Raw genomic sequence first — 12,997 nt, forward strand, 5'->3', positions numbered from 1 at the left:
TTTTATTTTTCTTCCCCGAGAAATTTGTTGTGTGTGCTGATGAATCAGTGTATATTTTTCTTTTTGTACTGAATGGTACACAGAGGATTTGCTGGTCAGTTTTGAATCAACCTTCATCCTCGTCGAGTATCCCACTGACTGTGACTCTTGGGGCCATGGACAGAGGTGGTAGTGATGTGACTGGACATACGCCGTACAGTGTGTAAAAATTCATGTGTTGTATTTGTTTTTGTTGGGTTTGATTTTTTTTTTACAGCATTTTAAACATTATTTTTCAATTTTACTGCATTTGATTTTGCCGAAGACATCTTTTTTTTTTTCCTGAGAGAGAGAGAAGTAAGTGCTGAGATTGCGGACAGAACACAAGACCAGGGTCTGGCCAGTGATGTACAAGAGCTGACGTTCATTCTTTACTTCTTTTTCAGTCGTACTGAAATGGGCGTCCGTTTGTGCAGAATGAGGATGAAACGCGTTATGTTATTTCTTGTTCTTCTGTTTGTGATAACGACCGCCTACATGTATTACACCTTGTTTATCGACCCCGACCACGACGGCTCGCGTCGTCATGACCACTTTGCACAAGAGATGCACGTCGACAAGCCTCAGCCCGATCTGCAGCCTAGTCCAGAAGTCAAACACGATTCAAAAGTAGCTGAATTGTTCCCACAGGCAATTCAAAACCTTTGGAACAGACGAAAACAGACCACCGAAGAGTCAGACAGGCCAGCACACGATGAAGATGCTGTTAGCGAGAGAATCCATAACGACCATGCAAACGATGATGATGCTTTAAACGACAAAATCCGGAAAAAACTCGGGTTTAAACTGTTCCCGCAGGGGATTCAGAATCTTTTTAACAAACAAAAAGAGACCGCCGAAGAACCAAACAGGCCACCGCAAGATGAAGATGCTTTGAACGACAAAATCAGGAAAGGCCTTATGGAAAAGCTGATGAAGCAGCAGAAAATTATTGAGAAACAGGAAGAGCTTCTGCTGCTGCAGAATCAAGGCCTGGATGGCGCCAGGCACCAAGCAGTAATGCCAGTAAAACCACCGGACCAACCGGAACCTGACCGTGACCATGCACAGTTCTTGGAAGCTGCATGGAGACGTCAACAGCCCTTGATAAAAGATGTCGAAGTGAATGACAACTTGGACAGCAACAGTTTGAAAGGAAACATAGGTGTCCCATTAGCTGTGAATGGAATTCAGCCCAGGAGAAAGAACACGGGTGTCAAACAGAGAGATCCTGCAGTGCAGGCGGAAGGCGAGGACGCCGAGCAGGCGTTTGAAAGAGCACGGCAGAGGGGCCGGGAGTGGGAAGACAGCAGGGCACCACGCCCAGGAAACGTCCGCCAGGCAGGACTGCGAGTCGACTTTGCGGATGCTGGACGAATGTTTCACGATTCTGTCCGAAACAACCTTCAAGGCAGACCACCTCCTGAAGCCGCCAACAGGCAACATTTATTTCAAGAACCTGTAGGACACAACCACGAAGCCCCGCCACGAGGTGGTGATATGGGCGCCCAGGGACTGTTTCACGACTCTGTACGGAACAACCCTCACAACCAGGACCGCTGGTCAAATAACGGCCCGTTTGGACAGCCAGGCAGGAATCCCATTCTGCAAATCAGAGACAGGAATGACGTTCAAAGACCTGGCTTCAATCTGGACCATAACGTGAGGCACAGGAACATCGCTGCCTGGGGTTACCCACAGGACGGTACGGGGCAAGGCGAAGAAGGTCGAGAAGCAGGTGTTGGACAAGAAGCTGGTGGTGCTTTGCCTCCAGTATTCATTGGTAACAAAGGAAAACCTATTGTACCTTACGATGCCGATGACGAGTATGTGCAAGACGAAAAGGCGAGGTCAGAGCTTAAGAAAGAGGACCGGGAATTCTACGGCAACGGTTTCAACCAAGGCCAGCGCGGACGTGACCAGTCGGGACTCAGAGGTGATGAAATCAATGCACAGAATAGCAGATTACTTGCTGAACGGTTCAGGCAAGTCCAGAACCCCCAGCGTGGAATCAAAGCCCCAGAAAACGACGACAGAAGCAGCTGGCAGCAAAACAAACTGGAGCTGAAAGAGGCTTTAGATTTTTATCAAAAGATCGGCGGCGGGGACGCGTTTCGTGTGCAGGTGAAAGATTTGTTGGAGCCAGTGACCGAGAGTGTGAAGTGCGTGCTCCTCAAAATGGACTGGCTGTCCAGACAGGTGTGTGTGTACCCCCAGCACGTGGACACCAAGTCGTCCAAACAGATGATTCTGACCGGCACTTTCCACGAGGCAGCAGAGCTGAAGGAGTTTGAAGCTGCCCTGTCCACCAACAGCTCTCTGGCTGCCGTGGATATTGGAGCGGGTAAGATGATTGCAAATGTATTGAAATTCGTATATTTTGTTGTTGTTTTTTCTGTGCAAGACCAACGGTCACTGTGACATCTGTTCTCTGGAGAGAAATGTTATGGGATAGCCCCCTTAAGAGGCTTGTGGGTTTCTTTTCTTTTTTTTTTTTTTTAATGCAGTTGTACTCAGTTGTCTCTTCAGTTCTCCAGGTTCGATCGAGCTTTTATTGATGATGTTATTTATGATTTCTTTTGTGGTCATTATTGTGACACGTTGTCAGCCGTGACATGGCTGGAATATATCCCTAAATCAGTAAATGGATCGAATCGATCCTGATCCTATTTCCTCGTCCAGAAATAATCGTAGAGCACTGCTACTACTACTACTACTACTATTACTACTACTGTTGCTGCTACAACTACTGCTACTACTACTACTACTACTCCTACGAATTATAGAGCACTACCATTACCACTGCTGCCGCTGCTGCTATTACTACTACTACTACGACCACTACTACTACTACTATTGCAGCAGCAGCAACAACAACAACCACTACTACTGTTGCTGCTCCTGCTGCTGTTGCGCCTTCAGCTTCCCATCAGCTTGCACACAGGTAAATTAAATGTACACAGGGTAACAAACCAAGAAACCGCCTTGGAGAAGGCAAGTCCTGTGTCGGTTCATCCACCTTTCTCTGAACATGTACACACACATGGCGCGTGTTTCAAGAGTTCCACACTTTTCACGAGCAGTTTGCCTCTGTTCGTAGCATGTCACTGTGCGAAGCACGTACCTGTAATAATTTTGGACTTTCTGATTCGGTTTATTAAATTAAAAAAAAAATCTAATAAAAAAACAGGGAGGGAGAAAATCTGCGCGATGAAGGAATGCAGGGTGGTAGGGGGGTGGAAAGGGTGAAAGAGGCAGCTGGGGTGGGATCGATCAGATCGAGCCAGCTTACGTCCAGGTGAGAAAGATAAACCCTGGCCTGGCGAGACTTTTTCGACTGTCCCTCTTGGATTTGGATTGTTTACGTTCTCTGCACGTGAATGATTTCCTATAAGCAACACCAACAAGAATGCTTGAATGTCTTTCGGCATTACTGCATTTTTGGGTTACAAATAGTGTCAGCAGTGAAATGGTGTCAGCTATAATGTTATTGTCACATGAGAGTGCACAGTAATACTGGGAAAAAAAGAACAAAGGAAAAAAAGAACAAAAACAAACAAAAACAACAAAACAACAACAAAAAAAACGAGGAGTGAGCGAGAGAAGAATAGAGAAAGAGGGTGAGAGAAGAGTGCAAGCTAACCAGATGAGCGTTGAGCAGTACATGACTAGCCTTCCAAATTTTGATCAAGATGCGCAGAGATGAAAAAAAAAAGAGCTCAGTACTCAGTAGCGGCCAGCAAATACTGTTTGATGTTACAACAACAGCAACTACTGCAACTGCTGTTTTTACTGTTCCTGCTGCATATACTGCTACGTTTACAGTTTATAACGTTGCTAAAACATCGGCATAGTAGTTAACTTGCGGTCACCAAATACCGCACGGTATTTATACTAACATTACTACTACCACTGCTACTACTACTACTGCTGCTGCTGCTATTACTACTGCTACTTCTGCTGTTACTACTACTTCTGCTACTGCTGCTGCTGCTAGTACTACTGTTGCTGCTGCTGCTACTACTACTTCTGCTGCTGCCACTACTACTGCTGCTGCTACTACTTCTACTACTGCTGCTGCTACTACTACTACTGCTGCTGCTGCTGCTGCTGCTGCTACTACTGCTGCTGCCGCTACTACTATTACTACTACTACTGCTGCTGCTACCACTACTACACTGCTGCTGCTACTGCTGCTACTACTACTGCTGCTTCTGCTGCTACTACTACTGCTGCTGCTGCTGCTGCTGCTGTTGCTGCGGCTATCGCTGTTGTAGTGGTGCTGCTGCTACTGTAATCGTTGCTACTAGTAGCTGGTGCTTTTAACGTGTGTATGAAATCGTGGTGGTGGTGATGCTGGTGACGGATTTCAGGTCTGGGGGTATACAGTCTGTTGGCGGGTAGCAAAAACCGCACAGTGTTAGCGGTGGAACCGATGATAGATCATCAGCGTCTTTTTACCAAAACCATGCAAATCAACGGCCTCACCAAACAGGTATGTATTTTCTTACTGCCCGCTTACGTAAAATTTCATTTATTTATTCCTTTATTTGTTTTTGTGTTCGTTTAATATTCGCTATGGTATATCGGTTTCTTTCTTATCACTTCATTTAAGCTCTTCATTTTGAGTGGTAATGTGTGAAGAAGAGGCTCATTGAACTCAATATCTCTTTCTCTCTCTCTCTCTCACCCCCACTCACTCGCATGCACACACATCTCATTCACTGATTTATAACAATATATATTTTTTATGATCGACAAGTAGTTTTCTTTACATTGATATCAGTGTTGTGTCACTAAAAGCTGTACCCCTTGCTACTGTAATAAAAAAAAAGGCGAAAAAAAGTGTATTAGTATTGACTTGAAGGAAACATCAATGAAATACGTTAAAAAAAAGATTTGTTATAGCTGTTTTTAACTCGGGTATATGTAGGTAAAACAGGTCATAATTAACAGAGAATTCCTGTCAATGAATTTTCAGCCTTCATGTTGCACCACTTCAGTCGTTAACTATCATTTCTCAACACTTTTACTCTTCCATATTACTCGGTCATTATTCTTATGAAGCATTCTTCATTTGATAACATTTCAGTTATCAAATACCATCTTACAACGCCATGCTTCATACCGTTTAATCCATACACTCACAAAGCATGAAGGATGTAAACGTGAACCTCCCCAACTACTTAGGTGACTCTGGTGACCAACGCCTTGGGGGAACAAAAAGGACTGGGACGGGTTCGCTCCCCTCACCCGTCGGGCGACATGGGGGCGGTGTACGTGGACCCCATCAGCGATATGTCGCAGGCAGGAAGTGACGTCAGCAGCCTCGTGCGCATCCTCCGATTGGACGACCTGTTGCCCGTGGTGACGTTCTCACGTGCTGTCATGAAGCTGGACGCGCAAGGGGACGAGGAGCTGGTGCTGAGAGGAGCTCACAGGTATCGCATCAAATCAGGTTGCTTTTTGAGTGCGGGGTCTCCTCTGGTGTGTGTGGTCTTTTGGCGATGTGTCATCAACAGTTCCTTATGGACTGCGTGCGACGGACGCAGCCGGGTGTGGCTGTGTGTACGAGGGACTCGGAATGTATGACGTAGGAGCAATGCCACTGAAACGGTGCAGATGATAGGGGCAAAAAAACAAAACAACAATAACAGCAACAGCACCAGTTGTAGAGTTTCAATTTAAAGATTGATCCATACACGCTACACCGCATTTGCTTCGGAGCAGATGCCTGGCCTACACATTTACCCTACCTGCTGCTCAGGCCTTCAGATCCTACCTTAGAAAAAGAAGCAGTAGACAGTATTTGCACTGGTTGCTGCAATAACATAATTTGTATTAAATGTTGGAAAAAAGCAGCGATGTTTGTTGCATGCATGCTACATTAGAAACATTAGCATCATGACGTAGACGAGTTAGTTTGGAAAGAAAGAGGCTTAAACCAAGACGACGAGAATGACGAAAAGGGAGGTTGAGAATGAAATATGAGGAGGGGACATGAGTGTTAGGACAGTGCAAGCAATAGGAAGAAAAGAATAGCACTAGAAGTGAGATGAAGAACCGAAAGAAACCGTTGCAGTCATAATGGTGATATACTGTTGGTTCATGACAGTAACAGCAGTCGCTGCAGTTAAAAAAACCAAAAAAAACCAAGAGAGGCAAGGCCTTCAAGACTCACTTGTGATAAATTAAGTCCCCTAGCATTAATTACAGAGTAATTTCCCTTTTTTACTATCTGCACCAAAACGTTTGCAAAATAAATAAAAATTCCATGCTTAGCAAAAGAAGTTCCTGTTTGAACAAAAAATGATAATAATGACTCCTCTTGTTGTTGTGTCAGAATAAGAGGTCAAAGTGCCAAGTTTAGAGAATACAAAAAATATAAATATAACAGTAAATGCAGTTTGCATATAATTAGCCTTCTTTTTTTTATTTTTTTGGTGCCCATCCCAGAGGTGCAATATTGTTTTAAACAAGATGACTGGAAAGAACTGAATTTTTCCTATTTTTATGCCTAATTTGGTGTCAACTGACAAAGTATTTGCAGAGAAAATGTCAGTGTTAAAGTTTACCACAGACACACAGACACACGGACACACACACACACACACACACAGACAGACAGACAACCGAACACCGGGTTAAAACAAAGACTCACTTTGTTTACACAAGTGAGTCAAAAAGAAAAAGAAAGAAAGAAAAATAATGATGTTGGAGAGTTTTTATTAGCAGGAGTGAAGGAATATTGATAGGCGAAGAGTGAGCTGGAAGAAAAGGAAGAAGAAAAAAAATGGATCGATTGATTGATTGATCGGATGACTCCTTATGTAATGGGTTGATAATTCAGCATAATGGAGTTTGCCCACTAAATTCAAGAACATAAAAAAAGAGGAGAAAAGAAATAGCAGAACGTTTGAGGAAAGCTGTAAGTAGTTGTGTGTGTGAGAGAGTTGGGGGCAGGGGCTCACCTGAACGTTCACTCCTTCCTCCTTCCCATCCTTTCTCCCCCCCCTCCCTCCTCTTTCTCCCCCCTTCCTCCCTTCACTTCATTCATCCATTCTCTCACCCGTTCCTTCGCTCGTTCCAGATTTTTCCAGAAGGTGGACGTTCGGTTCGTGCTGATGCACTGGCTGCCCACCTTCAACAGAGACCATCTGCAGGAGTGCCAAAAGTTCCTCACCGACAATGGCTATGTGCCCACAGACTCCGTCAACGGCCAGAGAATATACACCGAGAAGGATCTCAACGGTGACATCAACTTCGTCGTCTGGAGGAAGGCCTACTAACGGAAGGGAGTTAACACTTGGTGGGTTGGTCGACATTGACAGTGACAGAGGGTGGAGAAGTTTTTTTTAATTTTTAATTTTTATTTTATTATTTCTTTTTAAGAACGTAAGAAATCAATGTCAAACAGACTATGCAAGAAACAGACACAATTGTGCTAAACAAAAGAAAAAAGTTGTTTTTGAATTTGTTCGAGCATAAAAAGGCTATTAGAAAAACAAAATAAACAGCAAAAAACCTATGACCGAAAAAGAAAAAAAAAATATGCTAAACAAATTAAAGACGTCGGTGGAAAAACAAGAACAACACTTTAGTGTTATACAGCATTAAAGACCTGCTCCATCTGTTTTGAAAAGAAAATGTTGGACCCAAATGTTTAGATTTTCTTGTGTTCTCTTTTTCTCTCTCCCCACCCCTCCCCGCCACCCCTTCCCCCCATCCCTTTCCCCCCTTTTTTTTTTCTCTTCCTTGCACTGATTCTGTTTCAAACCAGCATACGCAGTCAACAATCATTTTTTAGTCAAGTCATTCTTTGTATGTATTATCCTGTTTCAGAACACTAGTGCGGTAGTTGAATTTCTTTCAACCAGCACGAAACACTAAACATGGAAGTTCTAAGCTGTAGAAAGGGAGAACACTTTCCCCCCTATATTGCACTAACTGTTCTGTTACATGTCTGGAAAGTATTTGCATCCTCGTGATTGAAACAAGAGGGAGTACGCACTTCCACCACCTCCCAGTTGTAGAGTATCCTTGAAATATTCTGAACCCGGATACCTCTACGAATCACCGCCACCATCTTTACGTAAAGTCTGTTCTTGACATATTACCGACATTTCCAGTAAATCACAGGAAAATCCACGTCCGCTTTCAATCCTTTTTATTTATTTATTATTTTTTTTAGGGGTTGGGGGGATTATTATTAATATCTTTTTTTTAAAAATCACAGTCCATCTGCGGAAAAACAAAGAAACCAGAGTGATGTCGTGACCTGTTTGGCGGTGATAAACATCCATATCCTCACGGGGAGCAACCGTGTGATGACCATGCAAAGGAACACCAACCTTCAGTTATCTGCTCGTTGGGGGAAAGTCAGGTGGTATTCCCTTCGTTTCCTCGTGTTGTTTGTCTCTGTTTCATTTTTTTGTCGACCTCTTCAGAAAACATTATTCAGCCTTCCCATTGAATGAGATCTTAACGAGGCATACGACGTTGGACAACAGACTGTTTTATTATTTTCCACTACAGACTGGCTTCTTCCAAAGAAAAAAAAATTGATGAATTGTTTGAAATCATCACAACAACGGCTTCGTAGTCCGACGTATAGTGTGAAGAGAGAAAGACAGGATTCAAAGCTTGGTGTAGGTTTTCTCTCTACTCTTCTTCTTCTTCTTTCCGTTACACGACCAACATCGACTTGCCGATGACTCTGTCGTGGTTCATGCATGCTGGGTATTTTCGTGTCTCCATAACCCACCGATCACTGACATGGGTTACAGGATCTTTAACGTGCGTATTTGATCTTCTGCGTGCTTATACACACGAAGGGGGTTCAGGCACTAGCAGGTCTGCACATATGTTGACCTGGGAGATCGAAAAAATCTCCACCCTTTACCCACCAGGCGCCGTTACCGTGATTCGAACCCGGGACCCTCAGATTGAAAGTCCAACGCTTTAACCACTCGGCTATTGCGCCCGTCAATACTTATTCCATGTTCGTCTGGTATCTTTAAAATACAGCGTTGATTGAATTTCCGACGTGGCCCATTACATATGGAAAATTGCATGTTAAGATTTCGGTTCTCATGGTGTTTAAAATGTTCAAATAGTTTTGCTGATAGAATTTTTTCAGTCGATTGTGTATATTTAAATTGTCATGCTTCAGTTGGGTTCACCGAATATATATTTGATAAAGAAATACTGAATCAAACATTTCAGGCGATGTACATATAGACAATTTCTTTTTTTAGCTAAAACAATGTACACATAATATAGGAAATTGCAAACTTGCTCAAGATTCAGAGATTAGCATACAAATCTTATTCATATACAGCTGATTGAAATTTCATTTGACTGTACATTAAGGAAAATTGCATGCATATTTAAGATCCATCTGGTGCCCATAACAAAATTAATGAATGAATATGATGTACTGCTGAATAGCCTTTTCCAGCCGACTCCAGATATAAAAAAAAGTACTTGCTCTTGGTTGAAGACACTAATGTCATCATCAATGATTACTGAATGAAATCAGACTGGTAGGGCGAAGGTGGCAGAATGGTTAATACGCTTATCTGCCACACAGTGTCCGTGAAGGTCTGGGTTCGATTCCAGGTCTCGCTCTTTCTCCCAAGTTTGACTGTAAAACCAAACTGAGCGTCTAGTCATTCGGATGATACGATAAACCAAGGTCCTGTGTGCAGCACGCTCTTAGCGCACTGAAAAAGAACCCACGGCAACAAAAGGGTTGTCCTCTGGCAAATTTCTGTGGAAGAAATTCCTTCTGAGATGTACACGAATTTATATATGCATGTACTCAATGCCTAAGCGCGTTGAGTTGTGCTGCTGGTTAGGCATTTGCCTAGTAGATGTGGTGTAGCGTATATGGACTCGTATGAGCGCAGTGACGCCTCCTTGAGAAGCTGACACAGACTGGCAAATTATCTGTCTGCATGATCATCTGCCGAATCCAAAAACAAAATCACTAAAGATCCCTGTTTCATGAGCCCAGACCTGTAAATAGTGTTCTTGATTCAAAGAAGACGAAAAGTATTGCCAGATACTATGGAAACCTTTTCTTTTCTTTAATTTCATGTCTTTTTTTCAACTTTAGAGGGATCGTTTTTTTATTTTTTTTTTTATTGATCGTTCACCGTTTGTCAGTCTTTCCTCAGCTGATTCCTTCAAAGTGTTCTGATTTGCATCCACGTGCATACGTTTTGTTTCACTGCAGTTTGTCACGACATGCTGTCGTTTGCTGTACTGTGGTGAGCTATGTATTGTCGCATGATGTGTCACTGTATTACGTTGTGGTAAATTCTGTTGTTGCGGGCTGTACTGCCATGCTATAATGTACAAAGATGCATCAATGTTATCGTTACTGTTGGCGCTACTTTCGTTTTTGTTGGCGTCGTGGTTGTAGCTGTTTTATTGGTGTGGCGTGCTGTCGCGTTGTTCGCTGACCTGGTGGAAGACGGGGTGCTCTGAAAGCGTTGTTTTGTGTTGCGTTGTTCTGTGATGTGTTGTTTCGTGTTGTGTTGTTTTGTGGTGTGCTATTTCGTGTTGTGTTGTTTTGTGATGTGTTATTTCGTGCTGTGTTGTTTCGTGATGTGTTGTTTCGTGCTGTGTTGTTTTGTGATGTGTTGTTTCGTGCTGTGTTGTTTTGTGATGGGTTGTGTTGTTTCGTGTTGTGTTGTTTTTGATATGTTGTTTTGTGACGTGTTGTTTCGTGTTGTGTTGTTTTGTGATGTGTTGTTTCGTGCTGTGTTGTTTTGTGATGTGTTGTTTCGTGCTGTGTTGTTTCGTGATGTGTTGTTTTGTGATGTGTTGTTTCGTGTGTTGTTTTGTGATGTGTTGTTTCGTGCTGTGTTGTTTTGTGATGGGTTGTGTTGTTTCGTGTTGTGTTGTTTTGTGATGTGTTGTTTCGTGCTGTGTTGTTTTGTGATGTGTTGTTTCGTGCTGTGTTGTTTTGTGATGTGTTGTTTCGTGCTGTGTTGTTTTGTGATGGGTTGTGTTGTTTCGTGTTGTGTTGTTTTTGATATGTTGTTTTGTGACGTGTTGTTTCGTGTTGTGTTGTTTTGTGATGTGTTGCTTAGTGTTGTGCCGTTTTGTGTTGTGATTCCTTCGTCGGATTCTGTGGAGGAAACTCTCCACACTGGAAGCGCGCCATATCTGTTTTGGGGGTTATGTGAACATGGGATTTTGTATTGCACATCCATCTGCACCCTTCCGCCAACAGAAGTATATTTTAGGCAACAGGACTTCCCCATCCCACAAACTAAACATTAAGTTACAAAGATCAGGGAACTGCTAAATAAACGATGATGAACTCGGGCTTCGGATGGATATGACACGTCCGAAAGTCACAGTATCTTTCCGAATCTTCCACTTCGCAAAATAGATTATTTTACAGTTTATGATCAGTAATGAGCCATAATGAAGGGATTTTAGAAGACGTCACAACAGATCAATTGACCAGTCAGTAATTCGTAAAAAATAACATTGGTATTATGGTTTTACGTTGTGCGAGGTAGGTTTCGGCGAAGGATTATGGTGGGGGTTATGACGAATTGTAGAAAGATGCAAATGCTTAAGAGTTCCAGTGTACACCTTCTCATGGTGCACGCAAATGTGCGTGCACACCAGCATCTGTATGAGCGTGTGTTTATTTGCTTGTATGTGTGTCCGTGTGAGAGAGCATGCACAGGCGTTATTTGTACTTGAGTGCTTTGATATGGCACAAAATTCAACGACAAATGAATACTGTTATTATCATTATATATTTTTGTACATAATCTCTCCCTCTCTCTCTCCCTTTCTGTGTCTGTCTGGCTCTCGGTCTCTGTCTGCCTGTCTCTCTCTCTCACTCGTGTGTGCGAGCGCGTCACCTGTTTGCTTATGAGTGCGTGGGTGCGAGTTGTTTTTTTTTTCATAAACACATGCATGCACATGTGAGCATTATTTTGGCAAAGGTGTCTCTTCATTTTGCTTTCCGTTTCTTCATTTGTCATCAATAGAGATAGCGGTCTTAGTTTAAAAGAATAAAAAACAACTCAACTACAGGATTAAAGTCATGCATACTGATGATTCGTTGCCATGGTTGTGTGTTTCAGCCTGTCTGTTGTTTCTTCTGTATTCGTTCATTCGTTCATGCTAGTGAACGCTACTTCTGATTTGCTGCCCCCCCCCCCTCTCTCACGCACGCGGCATTTTTTATTTTCGATTTTTAATCAAGAGAAAATCTATACCACAGTGTGTGTGTGTGTGTGTGTGTGTGTGTGTGTGTGTGTGTGAGAGAGAGAGAGAGAGAGAGAGAGAGAGAGACCAAATGTATGGTTACTTCTGCGGCGGTAGGCATATAAAACATTTTGTGATAAAGACGCACATCATGACATAAATCCTTTCAAAATTCCCTGGAAAATATTGAACCAACACACACGCACGCACGCATAAACTTACTGTCACATGCGCGCAGTGTTTCTCCACCCCTATTTTCCCCCTTGCGTTGACGCCATTGTCTTGTATCACTGATAGTGGAAATACTTCCCTATGTCTCCAAAAGGTTATGAATGGCGCGTGCGCGCGCGTGCGTGCCCTCTGTGTGTGCGTGCGTGTGTGTGTGTGCGACCCTATAAGTATCGTCAGTCAACATGTAAACAGACTCGAGTTGTTTTAAATCTGTATATTTTGTAAAAAAGGCTTCAGTTATAAAACGATATATTGTCAAAGCACAAGCAGGTCAAAACTCAAAGTAAAATAAAGGCGAAAATGAAATTAGTCAAACTGATAAAATTTCACGTATAATTTGCACGACCTATATAATTTCACGTATCAATTTCCGCAACTGATATTTCACGTGTAATTTTGCATATGCAAATCGTTTATTCTGTATTTTGATCATCGGTACAGGAAAATCGATTCGTTAACTTTAATCATTTTTTTAAACGAACACTGAAAGACATTATGCTTAATG

At 42.7% G+C, this 12,997-nt stretch overlaps 1 protein-coding gene across 1 annotated transcript in view; it reads left to right on the forward strand.

The window, feature by feature from the left end:
• The window catches only part of LOC143279828 (uncharacterized), a 12,180-nt gene extending 72 nt beyond the window's left edge, over window positions 1-12,108 (forward strand). Inside the window, exons 1-4 of the mRNA XM_076584052.1 lie at window positions 1-2,362; window positions 4,392-4,513; window positions 5,209-5,459; window positions 7,109-12,108. The exon at window positions 1-2,362 is cut by the window's left edge and continues 72 nt beyond it. Coding sequence (XP_076440167.1) covers window positions 436-2,362; window positions 4,392-4,513; window positions 5,209-5,459; window positions 7,109-7,307 — 2,499 coding nt within the window. The 5' untranslated portion in view covers window positions 1-435 and the 3' untranslated portion in view covers window positions 7,308-12,108. The remainder of the gene's footprint in view (window positions 2,363-4,391; window positions 4,514-5,208; window positions 5,460-7,108) is intronic.
• Window positions 12,109-12,997: the final 889 nt, after the last annotated feature.

The sequence above is a fragment of the Babylonia areolata genome, chromosome 3 (assembly GCF_041734735.1).
Source record: "Babylonia areolata isolate BAREFJ2019XMU chromosome 3, ASM4173473v1, whole genome shotgun sequence".
Classification (NCBI taxonomy): domain Eukaryota; kingdom Metazoa; phylum Mollusca; class Gastropoda; order Neogastropoda; family Buccinidae; genus Babylonia; species Babylonia areolata.